Source organism: Cimex lectularius, unplaced genomic scaffold (assembly GCF_000648675.2).
Source record: "Cimex lectularius strain Harlan isolate CLEC.00 unplaced genomic scaffold, Clec_2.1 scaffold268, whole genome shotgun sequence".
NCBI classification, from domain to species: domain Eukaryota; kingdom Metazoa; phylum Arthropoda; class Insecta; order Hemiptera; family Cimicidae; genus Cimex; species Cimex lectularius.
In genome coordinates, this window is record NW_019392848.1 from 442,864 (window position 1) to 469,285 (window position 26,422).

A 26,422-nucleotide genomic window follows, 5' to 3' on the forward strand; every position below is an offset into this window, starting at 1 on the left:
ATTTATTATTAAGATTTAAAAATTGCGCTAACTTCCCGAATATCAAAAAAATAATGTACAGTGCATTCCTGATCGACCTACTCTTATTATGGTTACTTAATTGTATTTCAACGAAGTGGGTTAATTGATGCTGGAGGCTGACTCAGGTTATACTGGAGATTGTGGTTTTTTGACGAACTGGTTCTAGCCTACTAGTTAACCGCAGTTTGTTCGTTGGTTAATGTTTGTTTAATATGCATTTGAACTGTGCTTTTATTAGTCACCTTGAGTAATAAAAGTTCAGTTCAAACTTCAATATTGATCTTATCTTTTTAATGAATATTAAAAAGAACATCGGAAAGATGCAGCGACAACATACACAAACTTCTTGATGAACACATCAACTAATCGGATCATCTTGTTTGATATGTTAATTAACATATACATATTTTTTATCGATATAGGATAGATTTGTCATAAAGTAACTTTGGTTTTGAACTGCGATTTTAACTATGAGCCTCGATCATGCGTATGTCCTCGCGATATCGTGGAGAGAGGTCACCGTGCCGGCCAATAGGGCGAAAACCGCCAACAGGACCAAAAGAGCGTCCTTAAAGAGTTTCCATCTCAGGAAGCCGTAGCCGGTATCCCAGAGGAGGAGGATGTCAATAACAGCCGGAAAAAACACGCCGCACATGGAAAGGCCAAAGGCGCCGATCAGGGAGATAACAGGGCCGAGGTTCGGTATGGCGACAGCGACCAAAACTGAAATTGAAACGAATTTCACGCAGAAAATATTATCAACGAATCGAGTTCATAATAGGTTTGTCGTACCTGTCCCCACGATCATTGCAGATCTTACGATAAAATAGGCCGTTGTTTTCTTTTCGGTCGAAAATTTCCCTTCCAGCCTTCTCCAGACTATGCTGACTGAAGCTGTCAGTTGCAGCCCGTAAGTAAAAAATACAGCTATCGCTACTAGTGCCTTAACCCATTCTGACAACCTAAAATTAACGACTTCGAAATTAATTACATATCTTTTTTCAAAAACACCGACATCCAGAGGGTTGATATGACGTTGCGAACCCTCGTAAAAAAATAAGTAAATAAAAACAAACAAAAATTAAAAAATTATATTGTATTTTCCTAAAGGAAAACTTATGCAAAATAAATCTTCCATTGTAAAATAAAACTTTATACACGGATAGAAAGGTTATTCTAAATGGTAGTATGTATAAATAAAACTCAATTAGCAGTTTTGTTTCTCAGGTCAAGGTTGAAGAGGTTGTATAGTTCGGTTGTTTCCGACTTTATCAAACCTGGTTTAAAGCAAAATATGATCTTTTTACATTATTTTTTTCCAAAAGAGCGCAGTTCTAAGCGAATTTTTACTCCCGTTGACGTAAAAGTTAATTAACACATCTTCCCCCCATCCTTTTGTGCACAACATTTTATATGCATTGCATGTCCAGCAGTACCTGAATGGTTATGAATGAAGAAGCGGATAAAAACACAAAACTGACGATAGAACATGGCATTCAGGCTTTACTCCCCATGAGAATTTCATGTCTCACTTGAAAGAAATGATATGGCTAGCGTGGCAACGAGTTTGATATGAAAATATTGGAAATAGAAATGCTAAAAAGAGAGAGGTTAAACCCCAAGTCAAATCTTCGGGTTCTTCTTTTTGATCCTCAAGGCATGAAGAGGCCATTCTAACTCGTTTAAGAAGAGGACACATAGCCATCTCGTGGCCAAGGACGATCCTTTTACCTGGGTAGTGTGTAACGTGCCTTTAGTGACTGGGAGTTTAGTGAACCTGAAAAGGGCCGGTGTTGTTTCGTAGCGTCGAGACGGTGGATATAGGCCGAGACCGTGAGCGTGGTGCCGTTAGTGGTCTGTGACCAAGTAAACCGTTGACTCAACGGAGGCCGAAGGTACTCGAGTGCAGCAATTAGCCGAGAGCAGCAGTTGGCGTTTATAGCCAAGTCGGCTGTGTTGAGAAAGCAAGAATCAGGCTAATGCTGTAAGTACCCTTGATGTCGTCGTCATCGATGTCGGCGTTCCTTAGAGATTTGTGAGAGCTCGTTGAGGAGATTGAGGACGACGAGTGTGGATGGACTGGAAAAGAAAGCAAGCTAGGAAATACTGTGCACGGAAGGAGGGGAATAGCCAGGAAAGTTGGGAATACAACCCCGACACCCGGGATCCCCGTGGGGTGCCGTACACAAATCTTACGCGACAATTCAAAATACGCTTCAATCGCGCGTTCTCCCCCTCCGAGAGACCACCGTATGCCAAACAGCTACAATCGAAGAAGGGAAGTATAAGGGAAGATACAAGGAGTTGGCGGGTGGAGAAAGGTAAGAGAAGCGAGGACCGACGAAACAGGCTGAGGGAGGCAATGGAATGGCGTGAAATTTGGGAAATGTGAGAATGCCAGGAAAAGTTTTGGTCAAAGACTACTCCTAGGTTTTTAACCGAAGAGCAGAAGGGGATGGGATGGTTATTTAGCATGAGAGGTGGGATGCTGGGGAGGGAATTGAGGAGTTGCCTGAACCCGATAATTATGGCGGTGGATTTGGACGGATTGAGGACTAGGGAATTTTTATGGGCCCATTCGTTGATGGAGTTTAGGTCTTTTTGGATCTTGAGAGTGGCCGAGTGAAGATCGGAAGGGTGGAAGGATATGTATATTTGGGAGTCATCGGCATATAGGTGATAGTTACAGGACTGGATGGAGTCGGGCAGATCATTGATATAAATGGAAAAAAGGATAGGAGAGATGCTAGAGCCTTGGGGCACCCCAGATTTTAGAGGGAGGAAGGAGGAGGTAAGGCCATTGGGAAGGGAGACAGCTTGGTGGCGATTGGTAAGGTAGGAGTGGAACCAACGGATGGTGCTGGCGGAGAAGGAAAAAGATTCGAGTTTAGAGAGGAGAGAAGAGTGAGGGACAGAATCGAAGGCTTTAGAAAAATCAAGAAGGACAAGTATAGTAACTTTCCGTCGGTCCATTGCTAAGTGGAGGTCACTGGTAATTTTTATTAGTGCTGATTGGGTGGAATAACCTTGGGGAAGCCAGATTGGATGGGGTTGAGAAGATGGGACTGTTTAAGGTGCCTGCCAGACGAGTGCTGTCGTTGTTGATTAGTCATGGGTGAGATGTCGTTGGGTTGACGAGTCTTGAGTACAACTGAGACCTCGTCGGGTTGACGTGCCTGAAGTCTGCAGGCAGTGCCCCTGCTTATATTCGGAAGGGCTCTACTCTGATTGGCTGCGTAGTGGAGGGCGAAAACATTCCATAAGTGGTAGTGGCATCTAAGTGGTAACTATATGTGGCTACTGGTGCCCATTACTGTGAAACATATTCTCAAAGCCTGCAGAGCATAAGAAAATAGGAAAAGTTATAATATGCCACACTGTCTCTCAGGCTGATAACATTTCGAAAGAAAACTCATCTATTTTCAAAAATATAAATTCGAAATCTAACCATAAGAGTGACATCATGCCAGACTTTCATGGTGTAACTAACCCTTATGTCGGTTGACGCCTTTATATATAAAATAAATTAAAATAAGTTAAGTTCACCGGTTAGAACACCTTCAAAAGGAACATATAAACTTTTTTAATTAAATAAGAAAACATGAGGATATACCCTTCGCCAGGAAGATTGAGGGTAATGCTGCCGGTGGTCTCCTCTCCGAACTTCAAGTACCCGAAGAACCCGACGGTCACGTAAAGCACAACGACGATGGTCATGGCAATCGTCAGGACACCCGGGCATCCCACAAAGTGTTTCGGATTCCTCATTGAATTTTCTATGGGCAGCATCTAAAATAACAATAAAGCTCATGGTCTAATAGATTGTGTTTTTTTTTTCATTCTGCTTACCGTTCCTATCCCTTCCAATCCGAAGAGCACTGTGCAGACGAAGACGGGTATCCTGCTGATCGGCGCGATGTAGGGCCGGCTGTCCAAAGGTGGCATATCTGTGACGAGGAAATGGAATATCAGGGCCAATCCGACTGTCAGCAGAATATTGGCGATGAAGGAAAACGGGGCCAGGTATTTCATGCTCTTGACAATGCCGACGAAATATATCGGGATCCCGATAATTATTATGTATATCCTTATGTCCAGGTTCAGATCAAAGTGGTTCTCGATAATCTGAAAAGTTTTCAATAGAACTTAAAGACTTCAACTTTTCCTAAAAGAAGAGATCGAGGATTCAGGGAACTCAAAAGTACATACGCGTTTTGAGATCCCTCATTGTCCTTATCATATTACCTCCTTGTACGATTGAGCAACTAGGATTATATATGCACTGTTAGTTCCGTAATACGTGAAAAATATAAAAACATCAACCGATATCCTGAAACAAATTAATATTTTTAGTTTTCTTATACAAATTAATGATTGGCAATAAGTTCATTCTGCTTATGATTAGTTATTAGTAGGTAAGAGGTTTCTGTCAGTTTAATCGTTTAATTAACTGAAAAGAATCGTAAGTAATAAAACACATAACTAATGTGATTTTAAAAAAATCATCAGAAGAACTAAAGATTAATTTGATAAATGCAAAGTCATATACCGAATCATAACAGTGTGTTTCCTTTTTGGGATGGGCGGAATGATGAACCTGTTTTTTGGTCGTTTCGTCGTTGTTTCGGTCCGTTAGACGTTTCAGCTTTGCCTCGTTTTCGGTCGTGGGTATGACGGCGATAAGCTAGTAGACAAACCAACTAGGATAATCAGACCAAAATGATCATAAATGATCATATTATAGCTATAATTTATCTTTTTGCTCCGCCTGGTGCCAAGAAAATTTGAACAGGGATCTATGAGTTGCTAAGACTCAAATGACCAGCAATAGTGTTTGTAACAAATGTCATTCTACGACATGCTTTTCTTGTTTTCAATTTATTTAAGTACGTATTTACAACATCTTCATATTCCAGTTTTCCTCTAAATCCTACACAAATATACGACTGTGGTAAAGAATAAAATGTTTTAAATGCCTAGTTTTTTGTATTATTTAGTTTGTACTAATTTTTCAGTACAGCAGGCATTGTACATTTTATGAGGAGGATGAAAAGGCATCGAAGAAAAAGACTCGAGTGGGTAATTATAAAACGGCATTATAAAAATTGTTTAGTGTTTAATTTGCTTGCATATTTATGGCACGTTCTCTTCTCTAAAAGTGGAAAAATGGTAAAATATAAAATCCCGCTTCTGGGAGTTCAGAGGTTCGTGGCACCATCCTCCTCTTCCATAAGTCTCGGTGCCCTCTACAGGACTGCTTACAAATTGGATTACTTTGCGTTTCAACTTGATTTCCGCTGCTGTGTATTTTATTTAACGTGAATATGTATATTAATTCGTTCGTCAAATACCTATCATTCCGAATTATTGGTAGTTTTTGGAAGAATAGTAAACATAACACACTGCACCTTGTAATCTATTAGTTTCTGTTAATTGTGAGTATTATGTACCTGTTGTCAAGATTGGCCTTGATTTGGTCAACTTGACGACTGACAAGGCCAATTGAAAGTCAGTTTGACATCGTATATCTCTGCAATGTCATAACACATAAAAAATGACCTTTTTACACTTTCTTTGCCTTTTCACCTTTTGAATTTTCCCTCCTTTTTGCCGTTTTTCAGGAAAAATTCAAAAGGTGGGGTTGACATGGAAAGTAAGTGTCCGAGTGGATCGAGGTCACGATAGCTCAAGTGGTAGAGCAGCGGCGTATCTAGCCGAAGATCGTGGGTTCGAATCCCGCTCGTGCCATTGCCTTTTTTATCTCAACTAAAAACCTTAATTAACTGTAATATATTAATTGGTCAAGCGGACCACGAAATTAGTGAAGGTAAAGGAAGCAGAGCGATCATAACTGCGCTGCAACAGGAAGGAAAAGGATCCTGGAAAATCCCTTGGAATAATCCGACCGTTTATTAAATTTTAGTGGCTGGGAGTTTTTTGGTGGCCGGTGTTGTTCGGAAGCGTGGCGTTGAGACCGTGTATCGAGGCCGGGACCGTGTGTTCTGCTTGTAGACAGAGCAGAGAGCAGTTGGCTGAGCTCCGGAGCCGTCAGTCGGCTGACTTCATCGGTTGAATGGACTCCAGCGCAGCGGTTTGCCTGTAGCCAAGCCGGCTATGTTGAGAAGGAGAGTTCGAGGCTAACGCTGAGAGTACCCTGCCATCGACGTAAGTGCTTCATTAGTGATAAGCCAGAACCCGTCGGATTGACGAGTCTGCTATAGTTGTTGATTAGTGATTGGTGAAACCTCGTCGGGCTGACCAGTCTGAGGGTATGAGTGAGACCACGTCGGGTTTACGAGTCTGGAGGTATGGTGAGACCTTGTATGGTTGAGGAGTCTGAAGCCAGTGGGGCAGTGAGTGCCCCTGCTTATATACGCATTGGATCTGCTCTGATTCGCTGCAGAATGGAGGGCGAGACCATGCCAGAACCGGTAGAGGCACCTAATGGGTAACGTGGTAACCGTAGGTTCCCACTACAAAAGTAACGAAAATCTTGCAGTATAGTAGAGTTCGAATATACTAGAGAATGTTTAACTGCAAGAACACACAATCCTAACGACTCCCACCCACAAAAAAAACAAAACCTTAGAAAATACGTTTGGAACTTTTGAAACTATCAAGAAACAGCTAAAAGAATATGATCTGCTGATCGGTAATTGAAATGTTACTATTGGGAAATATGCTAAATATTAAAAACACCCTTTTTCGATGAAAAAATATAATTTTCTTGTCCTACATTTATCAAATATGAGGTGAATATATATTTGTTATAGAATGTACTGGTCAAGTTGATCTGATTTACAGTTGATTTGTTAATGATTATTTAGAGATCGTGTGATGTAGTCTGGTGTGACGTGGGTTTAGAAAAACATTTTCTATATCGTACCACGTTTCGATCTTTATTGACATCGTCTTCAGTGGCCACAACGATGACACATCTACACAGAAAAACACACTTTGAGTGAATACAGATACTTTGATTAAACCTAAAATTTCTATTTTGTGAACATCATTGTACAAATTCATTTTCACATCCTACATGTATTTGTATAATTTAAACAATGTCTATAAATCCTAGGCCCTGAAGATGATCTCAATAAAGATCGAAACGTTGGCAAGATAAAGAAAATGATTTTCTAAACCCACATTAGACCAGACCGCTTCTCACGATCTCTAAATCATCAGAAATTATAGTTGCATAATCCTGAAGGAGAGAATGTATTGCTCGATAAATCGACTGTTTTTTTTCCTGAGATTTCTTTCTAATTTGTCTCAAGAATGAAAAACTCGTTGGTCAAACTCAGCATATTTGGAAAATAATCCTTCATAACTTCATCAAAATTAATTATATACACAATGTATGAGAAATACGCACGAAAATGACAATCCAAAGCAAAATATTACGTTTATAGACCAGGTAGAAGTGGGAAATAAGCATAAATTAGTTGTATCGAAATACCCCAGGGTACAAGTACACCCATTAATATAGAAAGGAAGAAAACCATTATCATATTTTCTCAATACCATCCAATTCAAATAATTCAAAATCAAATAAGAAAAGTTAGAATCGTTTCTTTGCATTTGTAATGAGGAAAACGTTAAACGGTTTTCAATCGAATAAAAACAGTTTAGGCTCGGTCACTTCTAAACAATTATAACATGGACATGAACTGATCGTACAAATTATTTCCAATTACCTTACACATTAAATATTTCAAAAATTTGTGAAGTTTATACTAATGTTGCTGTTGGGTTAGAGCGGGGAACACACCCGATGCAACGTCATAAGACGCTACCCGATGCTACCCGACGTCTTGTCACGTGTTGGTAGGGTGTGCACATCTTTGGGACGTCAAGCGCACGCCACGTATAGTCACACAGCGTATATCACAATCGCAACGTCTCTTTTGTTCTTAATACATTATTTTGAGCAAAACCATGAAATAAATTGTTAGTTAAATTTTTTGAGCAAAAATTGGCCAGTTATGGTTACAACAACCGTACACATTGATAAATGCCTAGCACAGACCCATAAGTTACCCAGATTCCTAATGTACTTGTAAGGGAACTTGCGCTAGATGGAAACTTATTTAATATGTGTGTGGTGTTTAGTGACTCTTACTTAATGATTATTTGGAGGTTGTGACGTAGGTTTTAGAAAACATTTTCTTTATCGTGCCAACGTTTCGATCTTTACTGAGATCATCTTCAGGGATTGTCTGTCCCATTTTCAGGCCGAGGCGCACTCTCAACACGACAGACAAGAATGACACATCTATACGGAAAACAAACACTTTGAGCCCTGAAGATGATCTCAATAAAGATCGAAACGTTGGCACGACAAAGAAAATGTTTTTTGCTAAAACCTACGTCACACCAGACCGCATCTCACAACCTCCAAATAGTTATTTAGTATATCTAAGGGTGCCAGAAATTCTTCTGTCCCGTATGTTTGCTGTTTTTAAAAAATTAGATGTGAGTTGCTTCCTCTCAATATATAATCCAATATAATCCAACAAGGTCGTAGGTTCTAAAAAAAGGTTAGGTTAAAAAGGTTTAGGTTCTAAAAAAACTAAAAAAAGGTGGATTTTATTGGTTTTTTAGACTTATATGAGGTAACCTTTCTCGACCACGTTTTTTAACTTTATTTTTACTGTAATTTTAGCTATAATTTTTAATTGTTAATGTATTCCATTTAAATTAATATTTAGATGCTGAGCCGAAAAAAACATAATGTACTTCTGTGCCCAAAACACCATGTTGTTTAATTTCCTATTAAGGTTTTAAAGTAAGATATCCAATTATTGTTGTAATTATTGTTTTTTCATGTTTTAATTGTTTGTTTATATGATAATAAAACAGGCCCTGAAGATGACAGTATAAAACTGTCAAAAGCTCGGCGAAAACCGTAAGGAAGTTTTCTCTGTTTGACCTCTTCCGAAGATCCTCTGAAAAGACTTCTTATGAAATAAATTGTTAATTCAATTTTTGAGCAAAACCGTGTAATAAATTGTTCCAATTTTAGTATATTTACCGCCGAAGCGAGTACAATAAATTGTTAGTTAAATTCATTATATCAAAAAATCGTATTCCGTTGTTTTGATTAATGTTCTGCCAAACCATTAAAATTAATTTTTTAAATAAAAACTAATTAATTTTTAATCACAGATGTAGTTTGAATAAAAATATGAGTGTCCGGTTCTTTTGTCTTCGCCTGTACTCGATGCGACCCGAGGAAAATCTGGACAGTGGGGATCGCAGAGCGTCGGGTAGGTTAGCGTGGCAGTGGCATAGCATCGGGTAGATGTGCAAGGGGGTAATGCAACCTTATGGAAAATCGGAGTTTGGATTTGCGTCGGGTAGCATCGGGTAAGTGTGTTTCGGGCTTAAGACTATCTTATAGAAAAATGGACATTGGATTAGCATCGGATAGCGTCGCATGGCGTTGCATCGGGGAAGTGTGTTCCCCTCTTTAATTTGAAATTCAGTGATTGTTAGAACACTATGAATATCGATCATCCTTATTTTGCTGTATTTAGCATGGTTTTCATACTTAGCAATTTTGGTCAATCTCCTGTACTGTTTGTTAGCGCAGTTTTCAAAGACGGCCTCGATCGTCTCCGAATAGCTGAGAAACGGTTTACCAAGTCGTTTGCACATTTCTTGCGAGGTTCGCACCTTGAAAAAAAAAATATAGAGGAAGAAAATCCAGACTGACGAGATAAACATCTATGGACATTCTTACCATCAAACAAGTGCAGTGAGCGCATAAAAATCCGATGATGGCCGTGCCGAAGAGGCCAAGCACAATACCTCCGTTCTTGAAGCCGTTCGGTATCGCGAGAATTCCAGTTCCCAAACTGCTTTTCAGGACGTGTAAAAGACTGACAAAATCACTATAACAACAATGTTACAAATTCTTCCTTTCTTGACTAAACGTTCGAATATCTTACGAAATATTACGCTTGTCATTTTCGGCCGTTTCCGCAACATTTTCTTTTGGCAGGTCATAACAAATCACCCTGCAATGCAACGATATCTGTAATAGAACTGATTAAACGGTGTCGAGTAGGTTTTTACGAAACCACGAATTTTGAGCAATTTAACCTGAGGCAATTCTATAATTCGCCTGGATCAATAGGATTAAAAAGAACATATGATGGGCGAGATCTGTTATGTGTGTCAAAGGATATTCACAGTCAAGCCGTTGTACTAACAAAAGATTAACTTTAATTGCTTAATGAACCAATAAAAACATTTACTACGTGTTAAAAAAAAATAACACCTTGCTTCTTAAATTGCATTGCTATTCCTAACAAGCGCTTAACATGAGAAAATATCATCAAATATCATATAAAGCCCATGCTATTATTTTTCTTTGACAAAAAGATGGTAAGCTGATTCTCATGGTAAGCCATGTTGTATTAAACACTCGGTGAACTACAATTAAACAAATCAGTTTAAATGAGTTTTTATAAATCACACACAAGGCTCACCCATTGATACCTTACACATCAGACTTCAGGAAACATAATTAGCTATCATCGTTTCCCAACCAATGGGATTAAGCTCCAAAGGGAGCTTTCGAAATTTAGGTCATTTCAGCCCCCAACGAGCAAGCTATAATCCAGCCTAAAACTAACATCCATAATACAGTGGCGCAAATAAATACATTCACACTTATGTGCATTGCACCAATTCTGATTAGTCGGTGGAATACTCGATTTCGGGTGCGTCGGTGGCCGCAACGGTTTAGGCGTTGACACGGCGCTCATCACTGTAAGGTAAAGGTCCCGGGTTCGAATCCAGCGCCTTGCATTCTTACAAATGGGCTTTTTCTCAAAAACACCGGCACCCTGAGGGTTTATATGACCTCTGCTGTTGCGAACCCTCGTTAAAAAAATAAACTTAAAAAAAATCGATGGAATACTTTCATAAATATAGCTTTTCTCAGGTCGTTATAATCAGATTTTTCCTTTTAATTGCATTTGTGCTGCCACAGAGAATTCACACTAATTTGAAAAATCTAACTTACGTGAACGAATTTTCGACATTTTTTATGTCCCTGCCGTTTGTCGTTTTCTCCATGGCCTTTTTATTTCCCTGTCGGGTCTGGAAGTGAATATTTTAAATTATTTCTACTTCGAAATTTCTTTTTTGTTATGAATATCTATGTTAACTTGGCCGAGGCTACCACTTGGTTCAAACAACGTGACATAGCGAGGAACCCGACGCCAACTGAACGGTTTGACGTATTCATCCCAGAGAAAGCCGATAAGGGTAGGTGAATTCACATTTGAGAGAGCACGTTGAAGGTCAGAATAAAGAATAATAAAATAAATTTGGATAAAGAAATTTGTGTCAAATTGAAAATGAACACATATTGTTATGTACATTGACAATCGAACAGATTAATGGCACATAAACGCGTTTAGTCTACCCTGACTTCATCGTAGCATCTAAATTCAAAAAATTTGGCCCGCCAATAGGCCAGATCGCGCTATTATGAGTTAATACACAATATCAAACCTTCTACTAAAAAACTGAAATTTTGGGTAAAGTTTTATCTTTAGGTAACAATATTAGGGATAAATCAATTTTTAATATATTTTAATTTTGAGCCCACAATTTAACAATTAAAAAAATACATTATTACAATTTGTTTACTCTTAAATTTTTTCTGGAATAAAATTTATTCCAATAATAGAATTTATTCCAGAAAAAATTTAACTTAGGTATCTCAAAATAAAGGGCTTATTTAGTACATAGTAATTTTTGCAATTTGTTATTTAATTTCTTTCATAATAAATTTTAATGATTGTCATTTATAAACACTCAAAAATATCCCCGAGTTCCACCGAGTTTTTTATCACATTTTGTAGGTGACATCTAAAACTATGTTTCAAAATCTCGACCAGCTTTAAGATTTAATGAAAATATTTTTTTTTTAACAACTGCTAATAATTAACGTTCATACAAGCCAATCCTCCTCTGTTTACTTTTACAGTTTTATTATTTCTTCGATATGTTGTATAATAAACGGCTGTGGACATTTTGCCACAGGTATCATTTGAGTTTTGAGAAAACGGGTCATAAACTTTTTTTTTTGGGGGGGGGGGATTTGATTGAGTTTCTTCCTCCATTGCGATCTAAATAGGTCTATCGTGGAACCCCTATGGCTCATACCTTGGAAAGTGCGCTATTCCTTATAAAATTGAGCACTTTCCTTGGTGCGCCTTCATGGATCTTTTTGGGTATGACGAATATCCCATCGAAATGGCTGTACCGTAAACGGGCTTTACATTCGGAAAGGAAATGTGACGATGTCTCTGGCTCCTCCTGATAGATCAGGCATGTTTTCGTTCCAGCCTTGTCCATCTTCTTAAGGTGGATAGTTAAGAGGACAGTGGCCGATATAGAGGCTTATAAACCTCCTCAAATCCTATCTGCTGAGACAGAGGTCTTATTTTGTCTTCCGTTTTGAAATGGTTATAAATCTCTTAGCTGTATAAAGCTCTCTTGTCTCATATGTGGAGTGTTTGAATTTTTCTGTCTCAATCCATTTTTCTATTCCAACTTAAGCACACATTCCGGGGTACCTAGTTCTGATGGGTGAGAGGGTTGCCCTTTTTTGGGTATTTGGTTTGCTGTTCATTTCCTTCTATTCCGGGAACCAACTTTCCCGTTGGGAACCAAAGTTTTCTTGTTTTGCTTTCCCAGTCATTAGGCAGTTTTGGCATTCCCAGACAAGTTTGAAGTTGATAGCATACGCATTTAGTGCCTTTATGGCTGCCTGGCTGTCTGAGAGTATGTATATCAGTGCACCTTTTATATTTTTTATTTGCTCGCGTGCACATAGTTGTAATCCATGAACTTTAGTTTGGAAAATCGTTGGGGTTAGTTCAAGGGGCTTCGCTAGGGGGTAATTCGGCCCTTTTAACCCTATGCCCACTACCTGTTCCATTTTATCCATCTGTGTACTATATGTACTATAAAGGGGGGTACTATAATATAATAATAACTATATTATTGAAACTTGGGTCCAGCTTTCTTCCAAAAGTCTCTATCGCCTATCCCTATGTCCACTTGGAAGGGTCTGTCAAAGTTGAGCTTTTCTCCCATTTTGTCAGACACCATTGTAGCCATCTCAATTATTTTAATTCTTTGTAGAATTTTGTGGTGACTATTCTTTAGATCTGGTTTATTTCCTTATATCTAAGGAGTCTGTTGAAGCTCAAAAGCCACCTTTTTTACCTAAACATGTAAGGGTGGGAGATTGAGTGCAATTTCCATTGCTGTAGTGGAGCAGGTTGCATTGCCCTGTAGTTCACAAACAGCAATTTCCCCAAATGGATAACCATGCTTATGGATCTCCTTAATGATTGTTGTTTAATTCAATTCTCAATAAGACTGAGTTCCACTGAGCTTTTTTATCATTATCTAGATCTAATTATTTTAAAAAATCTCATTTATAACCACCGCTAACCGCTAATTAGTTGAATATTGAATCAATTCTTAGGGGGGGGGAGATCTGGGAGAAATTTTATTTTACCGTAGCTGGTCCAAGATGTCTCCTTCATAATTTGCTAAAAAGCTCGGTGAAATCCTATAAACAAATCAAAATGATTTTCTATTCCAATGAATTTAAATAATAATAATAAAAACTGCATTCTCTAGGGAAACAAATTATTTCCTCTTGGCGTCTATGATTTTTCTGTTTTTCCATTATTTATATAAATGTAACAAAGGTTGGTTTACACAACAATCAGAATTTACTTCACTATGAATTGATCAAAGAAGTACTTGTATTGAAGTACTTAGCTATTTCCGTTTATTTTCATAATATTTACTTAAAATTTTGATAAATTCTTTGAGAAAACAAGCTAACCCCAAACAATCACGAACCTAGTAATATGCCAAATCCTTTCAATGCTCAATATTCGTGTGCACAAAATTGTAAGTTTATTATTTATTTGAAGCTTCATTTGTACTCAATTACATTACATGTTGTTAAATTGTAAAAAGAAACAACTATTAAACATAGAGAAGTAACGTGGCAGAAGAACACCACATAAAAAAAAAGAACAACTTTTATTAGTTTTTTTCATGGTCATTTTTTTCTTTTTCTAGTAAATCATAATTTTTTGTATTAATGTACTAAATATGTACAAAATAGTTGAAGAGAAATAATTTTAATAAAATTAAAAAAATATTCAAAATAAATAAACGTAAAAAATTGGTAAAAGTACAGGATATGAATATTATATATTTTATCTATGCCTCTGAGATTTGGGTTTGGCTAGTTTTGAATGGTTTATGGTTATCCGCAGGTTATTTGATAACTGTGGTCACTTTACATCCATATCTTTCTTGAGCGCTGGGTTATGAAACTTAAAATGAGATTTTGGGTGGTTTTAATTTTTCACTTGGCACCAAGGACTGAACCACTGTAAAGTCTCATAGGCCAAATCAGTGAATAGACTTCTTTGCAGAAGATGCTTAATAATATGCCTCAATTTTATTGCAGACATTAGTAATAAAGCTTTTATGTGCTCATTCCTGTAAGTCTCTTGTCGAGACACACAATTTAGGTTGTAGAAGTAACTGATATTTATTCAGGATGATGGTACAGTCTCATACATTATTACGTACACACTAGGGCTGATTTTGTAAGATTTAATTGGTTCCTAATTTTTTTGGCACCATATTTTGCTTTACTAAATGGCTTAAGCACTGAGATAAATCAAGAAAGATAACCAATATGACATGTTCGCTTAAATCAATGCACATCTTGTACAATAAGTGCTTATTGATATGATTTCAATAATTGTATTCGTTTTTGTTTTCTATTCCATTTAGTTTAATCAATAATTAAGCATTTCTATTAGATATAAAAAATTGCCAGGTTGTAGGATATTTTGAAACGTAGAAGGAAGGTTGTCCTGTTTACTGTGCTATCAATTACTTTTACCTTTTTTAGTACATCTAATTGTATATTTATTTCCTTGTAGTTCATGTGACATAAATATAACATTTCTTCTATGGTAATAGGAGAAATAAAAATAGTTGAAATTAGATTTATAAAGAGATTTATAAATTGTTAAAAAGATTCAGGATTTTTTTCTAATAATTACAGAGGGTAGGACATGAATTAATTAAACATAGCATTTACAATTAACTGTTTATTAAATTTTCTTTACTGCACTGTTTATCACAATTTGCCGATATTTCACGAACTCAATAATATATAAATATATATATTTTTAACAAAAAACATTCTACAAATTGTGTTTATTTACATGTTTGACATATGTACATGTAGAAAGAGATTATCTTATTTACAATTTAATTTAAAACCTAAAAATCTGGGATGGTAGTACTTTTGGTCAATTGGAATACTCTTACTATACAATCAATTCAATAAAATAAAAAATACAAATAGAAAAATTAAATAAAATAAGTAACTTGATAATGTGGTAACTAAATATTTATAAGTACATCATAATCTACTTGACCCTTTAAAAGAAAAATAAATTAAAATTATTTTTAATTTTAAGAAAGAAGTGAAAATGTTAAATTAATTAAAATATACAATAATATTTAAATCTAAGCTTCTATTCTATTATTATAATATCACAGAGTAAATTAAAATCTGGTAAGATGGCCGAACCTCCACTAAAATTGTAACAATCAAATTGAGATTTAAATTCACATAGAGTGAACATTTTAATAGAGGAAAAGAAATTGAAGGGAAAAAAATAGTGGGAGATAGGTAGAGGAAAATTATCCTAATCACATTTTGCATGAATCTTTTTGTAAAATTGATAAAAAAATAAATAATTTTACAAATATCAATTAGGAAACAATCCAGGAACATGATTATGTTTTATAAAAAAAATTATAAAATCTTATTCTTATCACAAAATTTTGATATAAAAATAATCAAAAACAAGAGACTGTTAAATTTCCCTGTTTTGGATTCTCATAGCTGTCGATGATCTCGAGTATGCTTCCATAAGCGCCAGAGACGAGGGCGACTGCAGCGAGCACAATGATGAAAATGTCTTTCCATTTTTTCCAGTTGTACCTGCCGTAGCCTTCGTCGTAAAGTGCTATCAATTCGATAAATGCGGGGCAAAACAAGCCAAGAATTGAGAAGCAAACAGCACCAACTAGCGAGATGAATGGACTCAAATTGGGAACGATGATGGCAATAAGAACTAAAACAAACATATTAATATTAGCAACTTCAATATAAACAATAACTCTTATGGAAAGATGATTCACAAAATATATTTTTCTATACAGTCCTCTTCCATGTGGTAAAAATTTGTTCAAAACAAAAATTTGTTCTAAGAATTAAAGGACTGTTAGTGTATATAATGATAGCTATCTAAACACTTACTGCATCGAGTCATATTTCATAAATGCAGCAGATTCATATTCACAACAAAGTAAAAAATATAATTTACCTGTTCCCATGATCATTGTTCCACGCATGAAATAATAGCCCAAAGTGTGATATTTTTCTTTGATGTGTGGTCCAATGATGTTCCATGCGATTTCAGATGGTACAGAAAACTGAAGGCCGTAGGTGAAGAGAATTGAGAGAGCGACCAGGATCTTGACAGATTCAGCCAATCTGATGCAGTAAGAGAAATTAGTCAACAAATTAAATAATTGATATTTTATAATAATTTTGTATATTCAACTTACAACGTGGTTGGAAGATTTAATGTCACACTTCCGTCAGTTGCTTCACCAAAGCGGAGATAGCCAAAGAAGCCAACAGTTGCATAGAGCACAACAACCACTGACATAGCAATGTTTAAGACCCCAGGACAGCCGAGGAAGTGATGAGGGTTATGCATGGAGTTTTCTATTGGCAAGACCTACAAAAAATTATTTACAATAAGGGTAATTCAATAAGGGTCAATTTTCAACTTGCAAGCAGGAAAAAAGTACATACAGTGCCAATTCCTTCCATGGCAAAGAGAACAGTTGCGAAAAACAGAGGCCAGTGTTCTGCTTTAGTCACATAATGAACAGAGTCCAAACTTGGTATTTTATCAAATGTGTAGTACAATGTTATGGAGAGGCCAAACATGACAAAAGCGGTCGCCATTGCAGAAAACGGAACCAGATATTTCAACGACCTTATGATACCAAGAGGAATCAGAGGCAGTGCGAGCACAAGAATGTAAAGTCTTATGTTTACCGTGCATCCTAAATGATTTTCTATAACCTGTATGAAACAAAGTATTGTTTAATATTTTAAAAATTGTCTTATAAACTGAACAAAATTGTTTACCTGTTGGAAGGAAGCAGCTATAAAAACAACATATACTGTATTCCCAAAATAGTATGTTGCAAATAATGATGCTCGGACAAACTCCCTGAAAAAAATTATTTTTATTATTTATTTAAATTAATTATTTAGTCACCAGTCTATGAAAGGGTTTAGAGTATAAATTCAAGCATAAATAAATAATTACTTGGCAATTTTTGAATATTTCCTCATCCTTTCTGGTCCGGTTTGAAATGCGACTTCTGCTGTTTCGGCAAACCCCAGTGACGGCCTTTTGACTCTTGTAGACAAAAGTTGTGAACAATATACCTGCAGGTGAATATGTTATTTCTCAAAATATATTCCAGTAGAATAAAATAAATAAGAGTTGATATTGAGTGTTGGTCTGCGAATCGGTGAATGATTGAGCATTGGGTCCGTCTTCACTCATGGGATTGTTGACTCCTCAAATGTTTGAATAGTACAACAACCCATGAGTGAAGGCAGACTAAATAAGTGACTCATTGGTGGTGCAGCATGAAAATAAATAATATCGCAGGAAAATTAACATCAATAATATATACAAGATTTTTTTTTTAAAAGAGGTTATTTCAATTACGAGGTTATACTAACCCTTGGAGCACTGGTGGCTTTGGAATAAAAATCCCAGTTATAAGTATGAAGGATTTGAATGCAGGGCTGGATTCGAACCCAGGACCTTTAACTTACAGTGTTGAATTCTGTGTCAGCATCTAAACCATTGCGGCCACCGACCCCCATACAAGAAATTTTAAAGTTGGATTTCATATCAGCACCCACCAAGTCCAGTGAAAGGCCATTCCAAATCATTCGTATTTTTTATTATTTAACAGGCTCAACAATCAGAATTTTGAAAAACGTTATAGGAGTAGGTAAAAATCACATAGTATAACTGTTCTAGCAATTAAAGCTTCATAGAAAAATATTTTTAAAAAACTTCTAAATAAAAAAAAAAGTTTTAAGAGGTCGACGATTTTCATAAATGCTTTAACTGTATGAATTTAACCAAATTTCAACAAACAGGTTTATCCTAAATAAGGTGCGAAAAATTATGGATTCCGTTATAAACCGATCTGTGTTGAATATGTCGAAATTTCCAAGATTGGCCCAGATCAGCATCAGGGTCAATAATTTATGAATGATTCAATAGATTGGGCGATTACATTGAATAAAATCCTTCAAATGTTGCTGCAACCTCTTTGAGCAACATTAGCTCACCTCAATTGGAAAGATGAGCTTGAGCAACGTTAAAAACCTAGCCTGGTCAATTGTGACTAAGTGATAATGACACCGACCCAAAAAGTCTCCTTTATTAATGAGTTATTATCGGTTTAAATTTTAATTTCAATCAATAATCTATCAAACTAATTTGTTAAATCTAAGAATGGTAGCGAAGACTATTTCCAAGGTTCCTTTGTTCATTTTTCAAAGGAGTGAGCGCCTTTACTCTTTATGTGTCCTTGATAACAGCTTTTTTTATACTAAAAGCGACCTACTGCTCAAACACGTATTACGGGAATTTGAACTCAAAGACTTTTAAATCACCAGACGGATAAATACCATTAATAGAAACTACTTCATAATTAATTTTTTTAACATATATGTATATTTTATAGGGAAAGTAACTAGAATTTGTTATGTTGAACCGGCTCAGGGTTACTTATTGGGTCTGTCTCCACTCGCGTGTCTTTTGAGTTATTCAAAAAACGCGTTAGTCAAAAAACCAGGTTCAGCATGAGTTCACCGACTCGCAGACCAATACCCATGATCAACTCTAGAATTTCTTACTTACCAACAAATGAACGCAGTGTGTACAAATGAAGCCGACGACGAAAGTCCCGACTACGCTGAAGAGGAGCCCTCCGTGCTTGAAAGCGCCAGGCATCGCGAGAATTCCAGACCCAAGGCTGCTTTTCAAAAGATGCAGCAACGCGCCCGAATCACTGAGAAGAAATTCAGTTGTTTAAAAATCAAAATGCAAGACCGTAATGATTATTTCATGTAATAACCTATCGGACACGGTCTGGTGGTGTACAAGAGCTTGACTTATAAGCAAGTAATAAGTAGGTAAAAAATCGCGTTTCTTGAAAACGTCCATCAAATAAGTTCAACTGAGATTTGTGAACGTAAGAAAGTGGAATGCTCTTTCCGACCCAAATATCAATGTCAATCGAGATTCGAGAAAGGCAGGACATTCAAGTATGAATTCTTTCCCTGCCGATCTTTTCCGCGATATCTGTTTGAAAATACAGATAATCTTCGATGGTCAGGAAATAATAAGAAATATATATTTTCGAACTTACGAGGTTGCATTGGTTTTGTCTCTGTTGTTGAAAGGATCATAAAGATCTGTCTCTGACTTATTCATGCTAAGATCTTTTTTCTGAATGACATCGTTGTCAGCTAGTTTCAATCTGAAACACATCAAAATTTTATAAAGGGTGACTATTGTTAATAAAAGAATTGATTAAAAAAACAGGGCTGCTTACGTTGAGGACGTGTTGAGGTGGTCGCCGTTCATATTTATCACAGATGGAATTTTTTCCATCGCCATCTCCTTATTCATGTTTCTGTAAAAGGAAACACAACTATAATTAACATGATCAAAAAATAAAAGTATAAAACATAAAACTAATGAGTGGATATTACGACTCTTACAAAGGTCGAATAGATCATTGCTAATGATCCTTCTGATTGTCTTTGAATGATGTACCAAGAGGGTGAAACAAAAGCAAATTTGTTTTACATAGAATTGTTGGTGGTATTGTATTGTAGATATTAGTTTGTCCGGTTTCATATATGTATAGTAACTACTTATAAGATTTAAACAGTGACCTAGCGAGGATAGGCGGACCAGGAAGAACTGTAAGGTCGAGTTGCGGACGGCGGCCGTCTTTGCTCTTGAGATAAGGCTACAAGAATGTTTAATTTTCTTTCTCGTCTAAAAAGGAAAGTACGATTCGTTCCAGGCCGCAACATTTTCCGTTACGGGAAACGGAAAAACCCGAATTAATTCAGTGCAGTACGTCTGCGATAATTTCATCGTCACTTTTAAATTAGATCCTGAGTCGGTTCTTGGCGTCGGAAATCGAAAAAGGGAAAGCAGGCGATCGCAGCTAACCGACTGTGCGGCTGTTAAATGTCCGAATCGTACGGGTGCCGAGCAAATCGACGCTAATCGACGCTAATCGACATACGGAGATCATTTGGAAGAAAGTGTCCGACATTCACTCACGTATGTCAATACCCGAAACGCGGGTCGGTTTGTAGAAAACACTCGAACTGGCCTCTTGAGCGTTTCGAGTGTTCTGGGGTAATACGTACCATTAAGCATCGTGGACGGCCAGAAGTAATCAATCACAACGATTTTTTTGGTTTCAGTATTACACAAGTTATTACATAATCTGTAGCTTTATCTTTAACCGTTTTTTGTTTGTGTGGCTTTGAGTAAAATTCATGTTTACATTAAAAAAAAATATATATATAAAAATGGCAGGATATAACGCATTCTCAACATTCTTGCTACCTATAAAAAAAATTAAGATTATAACATTGCAAAAAAAACCTTTCTTATTTTCAAACATTTTTACAAATTGTAATTTTTACTCATTTACCTATTTTATTATCTGTGCGCTTCCTATTTTAAAATACGACATGACTGTTTATCGCGTTTAAAAAAAAAAATCGGAAACTAAATAGCCTTAAATTGTTAATTCCAAAAGAGAAAAGTAGATAAATCATAATTTTTATGAAGTTCTTAACCATAAGTTTAATTTATTAATCTTTAAGTAAGGTATTGGTTGAGATAAAAAAGTCAGTGTTACGAGAGGGATTCGAACCCTCGACTTTCGGCTAAATACGCCGCTGCTCTACCACTTGAACTATCGTGTCTTCAATCCACTCGGACACCAACTTCCCACCTCAAACCAACCTTTTGAATTGTCCCTCTTTTTCAAATGCCGTGTAATCTATTTGATTCTCGGCGACAAATAAAATGGCCACGGAGAGCTTTAGTGAAGATATACTTCGTTTAACTTATTAAATTAATTAATTAATCGCGGTCCTATTGACCATAACATCTTTCAACTAATTAATTTTTATGTAAGGTATAGGTTGAGATAAAAAAGTCAGTGTCACTAGCGGGATTCTAACCTATGACCTTCGGCTCAATACGTCGCTGCCCTAACCATTTGCCATAGCTCAAGGAAATAGTACTTAAAAACTAAATAACTAAGTGCAAAACGCGCACTGTATAATTTTTTTACAAAGAGAGTATTTTTAATTCGAATTTATTACAAAGAATTTTATCTACATACAACGGTATGTTAATTATTATTTACAGGCTTACGCGGGTTTGCTGAACAGTTTTGCTACCCCTTATTAGCAATTTTACATTTAAAGTATTCACGCAACCGTTTTATTGTGTAATAGAGTTGGTGTCCGAGAGGATCGAGGTCACGATAGCTCAATTGGTAGAGCAGCGGCGTATTGAGCCGAAGGTCATAGGTTCGAATCCCGCTCGTGACACTGGCTTTTTTATCTTAGCCAATACCTTACATAAAGATTAATTAATTGAAAGATGTTATTTGGTCAATCGGACCACGAAATATAATGAAATTCATAAGTTTAATCTGAAATTAAAATTATTAGATGCTCTATTGTATGTTTCACCGAATGTACATAGATGAAACAAAACTATTTATCAAACATATTAATAGCCAGTGGACTTTTTGCATGTCCACGCTTAAAATTCAGTTATGTGTTCCAAAAGAAATATAAATCATTTGGTGCTGAAAATCCGATAGTAGAAGGGAAAACGCCGTGGGAATTCCAAGTGAAGTTTAAAATAAATCTTCTATAAATCTAATCTTATTATCAATATTCTCGTTAAATCGAACCCTCGATGATTTGAAACCTGTATAAATTGAATATTTCGATTGATTCTTTGAAATTCGGATTGGTCGAGATTTTTCTATTTATGTTTCTTTAAATCCTAGATGTAATGTACAGCATTTTTTTTTAAACCCGGTTTCGTTGTTAACTGGGTCAAAAATGAATTCGTGCTTAGCCTGTTTGTGATGTGAACCTCCTTGTAACTACGTTTAGGTTTCACGTATGAGGTAACATTTTACCGTCAACAGCTGATGAACACGATGGTCCAAATTGGACGTGCAATCTCCAGAATGCTGGCCACATTACACTGTCATTTGAAGCTGTCGTCGTTTTCGTGGCCTATCCAGTATATTAAGCAACATCGAGAAACCCGTGCAGAGCTCTGGAATTATGACTTTCTTAATTATTAACGCAATTCCATTCTTCATCGGTCGTCGAATCGACACTGGAACGAAAACGGAAAAGCACTTAACGACGAGTGTCGTAACAAGACTGTCCTTTCACTCATGGCTTTAAAACGTACTATTTTCAAGTATGCTGAATACATACTTGATTTAAAACAATCAAACCCCTTTAGACATAAAATATAAACACAAAAAGAGTTGTGAGATTTCTTCTTAAGGTTTGTGTGGTCATAAACCTAACGGTTTGCATATTCTCGCTGTTTCGTTCGGACGCTTTCCTTGGGGGAGTCGGATTCATCACAAATAACAACCTAGTCCGCCAAACGCCAATTCTTGGTAAGACAATTACACCTAGTCTTGTCGTGCTCTTATTAGAAAGATAGGCTGAATTGTAGCGCCTCGGAAAAACGGTGGTAGTCTTCTGGGTACCTAGGCACGTTTTGCTGGAGGGACAACGAACGTGCAGTCGAGGCGGCGAAAGCTGGGACGTCTCGTCCTCCAACCAAACACCGCGATCCGGCCCGGTGATACTATACGAGCAATAAAGAACGTAATAAACTCATAATACAAATAAATAATGAATAAAAATCATCAATGAGCCAGATCGTCCTAGAATCTCTTGCGGTCAAGAGCACGACTGAGCGATAACTTACAGATTTCCTGAAACGCAAGAAAGGAATACCCGTTTGAGGACAGGCACGCAACTGAACGTACACATGCATTTGGGGCAAACCCGCGTATGTGTCCCGCTAGTAGAGAAAGGTTGCTCAGCGTGTCACACTTGGTCGAGGAGTGCCAAGCCTTGTGTCCTTATAGGGAGCGAGTAGGCACAGCACCTATTATTAAGGCAGTTTGTGAGTGTGTTGTTGGGTCCCCTGTTCTGATTTTTAAAGGAAACAGAGGTGTTATTTAGAGTGTAAATATTGTATTATTGTATGAATGAATGCATACATACACTGTAAGTATGTAATTTTATGTATATAGTTGTGTGTCTGTTTAAGTAAATAAGTAAAATGGCCGATTGTGGATTATCGAGTACCCCAATGGCCCTCACAGCGAATTGGAGGCTGACATGACGGTATTATCGATAGCCATCATTTAAAAAAAAAAAAAAACATATAATGTCCTGTACTCAACAAATATCCCAGTGACACCGACTGATGATGGCGAAAAGTATCTGACAAGCAAAAATTATCAGAAATGATCAAATTACAGGTCCATCAACCTTCACACCAACTGGAGTTGTCAGTTTTTATGCGGTGATGTTTCATTTTATAATGTTCAGTTTTGTTAATGCTGTATGTCATAAATGTATCTGTATATGTGTTCAATATATTTTGCAAGAGTTTCGGAAAAGGTTTTCTTTTTAAAGTTTTGATGAAATAATTCTGCGAGTATAGTTGGGTCGCCTTTTCCTAGTCCTTCCTTTTGTGGGTATCGTTTGAACGACTAAATGACATATTCATCCCCCCTCAAGAAGAAATCTTACAATTTTGGATCATTTCTCGTTCTCATATTCACTAAATATATTATTTAAAAAATAAGTTGACAAGCGTTTACTTATTATTTTTAAATTTGTAAGTTACATAGTTGAATTATGAACCCGGACAATTCCATTCTTCTATAAGTCGACCAGTCTTCGTAAGTACCTGTCTAAAATCATTCTAGTACATGTAACACTGTGATCGACTGCATTGAAAAAGTCTAATTGTCCCTACCTTTCACTTGCAATGACAATGCTACACCTTAATCAGGGACTGGAAAAGGAACCTGAGCAATATTCAATTCAAAAGTGGCTAACATAAAATTATTATTTCATTGCGCGTATAAATTAAGAAATAATTCCTGCTTTCAAGTGGGTTAGAACGTAAGAAAGTTCCGTTTTTATAAGTCGAATTGTACTTTAATGATTTATAATGCATATAAATGATTATATAACGATTAATGTATTTTTTTGAATTGAATTACCCTGCTATAAATACCTAAATTAAATAATACAATTTTTACATTTTTTAATACAACATTAACGATTATATATACTTTGAATTTTCGACTTACAATATATAGCAATTTTTTTCGCTCGAGTATCCACTAGTTTTGGATTTGGTCGGCATCGAGCTGTTGATTGATTCACGACTGATTCACAAGAAGAATGACAATACACAAACAGATATTTAATTAATATATATCTTAAATAGGGAAATACCTTTTGTTTGAAGTGGCGGGGATAACTTATCAATGGGCAACCTCTCACGAAAATCAAACAGCCTTTATTACTTATTATCGAAATGTTTAACATAAATAGACGTCATTTGGGATTTTCCCCTTGTATGAAAGAATGTAATTAAAATTTCGGCACGTGAAAACAAATTTGTTCCTTAGATTTCAGTCTTCATTATTGTGTTGATTAATTACTTCAACATAGGAGAATTTAAATAACCATTATATCAAAAACATCTTTATTTACGTAGAATAATTTCCTTTTATTTTAATGACGGTTTGTTTGCAACCCGCAATCATGGTCTGCGCTTTTTCAGCTTGGAAATGAGACGGAACGTGCGCCCGAATGATGTAGGGCACTCGTGGCCACGAGAAGGGCTCAGGTGTCGGAATCTAGTTCACGTACCCCGGATCAAGTCCGATTTTCTATGCGGCTTTCGAGTTTTCGATGTGAAAGTGAAATTAAGCGAAACAAAAGTGTGGTACCGTGGTTTGACCCATCGGACTCGACATCTGAACTAACTGATTTAAGCAACGGAAGTTTTGCGGTGCTTTCATTTCAAAACGTTTCTGTTAAAATTTTGGTTGATTTGTGAACATTCGAGTCTAGCCCAGCTTACAAACCTTAAAAAATAGTAATTGTACTTCGTGGTCCGATTAACCAGATAACTTTTTCCAATTAATTAATCTTTATGTAAGGTATTGGTTGAAATGAAAAAGCTACTGTCACGAGCGGGATTCGAACCCACGACCTTCGGCTACATACGGCGCTGCTCTAACCACTTGAGCTAGCGTGACTTCGATCCACTCATGCACCAACTTCCCAACTCAACCTACCTTTCGATTCCTCAACCCCTCCTTCAATTTTCCTCCTTTTTTCCATTTTTCAAATGTATCATCAGGATTCGATTCTCGGCCACAAAAGAAATGGCTACGGGGAGCTTTAGCGAAGATATACTTCGTTTTACTTATTAAATCCATTATATTTCGTGGTCCGATTGACCAAATAACATCTTTCAATTAATTAATTTTTATGTAAGGTATTGGCTGAGATAAAAAAAGTCAGTGTCACGAGCGGGATTCGAACCTATGACCTCCGGCTCAATACGCCGCTGCCCTAACCACTTGAACTACCGTGACTTCGTACTATCCATTCGGACACTTGAAAAATCGCAAAAAGGAGGAAAAATTCGAAAGGTTGAGATGGAGAGTTGGTGTCCGAGTGGATCGATTTAGCCGAAGGTCGTGGGTTCGAATCCGGCTTGTGACACTAGCTTTTTCATTTCAACCAACACCTTACATAAAGATGAATTAATTGAAATAATTGTACTGTTCATTAAAATAGTTTTAGAAATCTCATTGAGGTCAGCGGGGTGTTGTACCTATATTTCGGTCGTTTCTATTCGTTTTCGTCTGTCAACTTAAGGATTAAGGTAAGGATTTTGAATTTTTTATTTAATTTTATTATTACTCTTTATTTCTTCCGATTTTATTATACGACGTGTTTAACCGTACGTATTTCGGTCATTTCTAATCGGTTTTGTCCGTCTTTTTACTC

General features: G+C 36.5%; 1 protein-coding gene across 1 annotated transcript; it reads right to left on the minus strand.

Annotated features, from left to right (window-relative positions):
• Positions 1–31: 31 nt before the first annotated feature.
• Positions 32–24,812, minus strand: LOC106661945. Its single transcript, XM_014385713.2, has 21 exons — positions 24,703–24,812; positions 19,837–19,917; positions 19,651–19,761; positions 19,140–19,290; positions 17,517–17,638; positions 17,333–17,417; positions 16,991–17,266; positions 16,738–16,913; positions 16,494–16,663; positions 15,968–16,241; positions 13,574–13,627; positions 11,202–11,259; positions 11,057–11,133; positions 9,975–10,043; positions 9,767–9,917; positions 9,575–9,699; positions 4,267–4,351; positions 3,871–4,146; positions 3,635–3,810; positions 814–983; positions 32–744 (listed from the first exon to the last, which is right to left on the minus strand). Exons 1-21 carry the CDS (start codon positions 24,756–24,758, stop codon positions 503–505), a joined length of 2,985 nt encoding a protein of 994 aa, XP_014241199.2. The 5' UTR covers positions 24,759–24,812; the 3' UTR covers positions 32–502.
• Between the last annotated feature and the right edge of the window lie 1,610 nt (positions 24,813–26,422).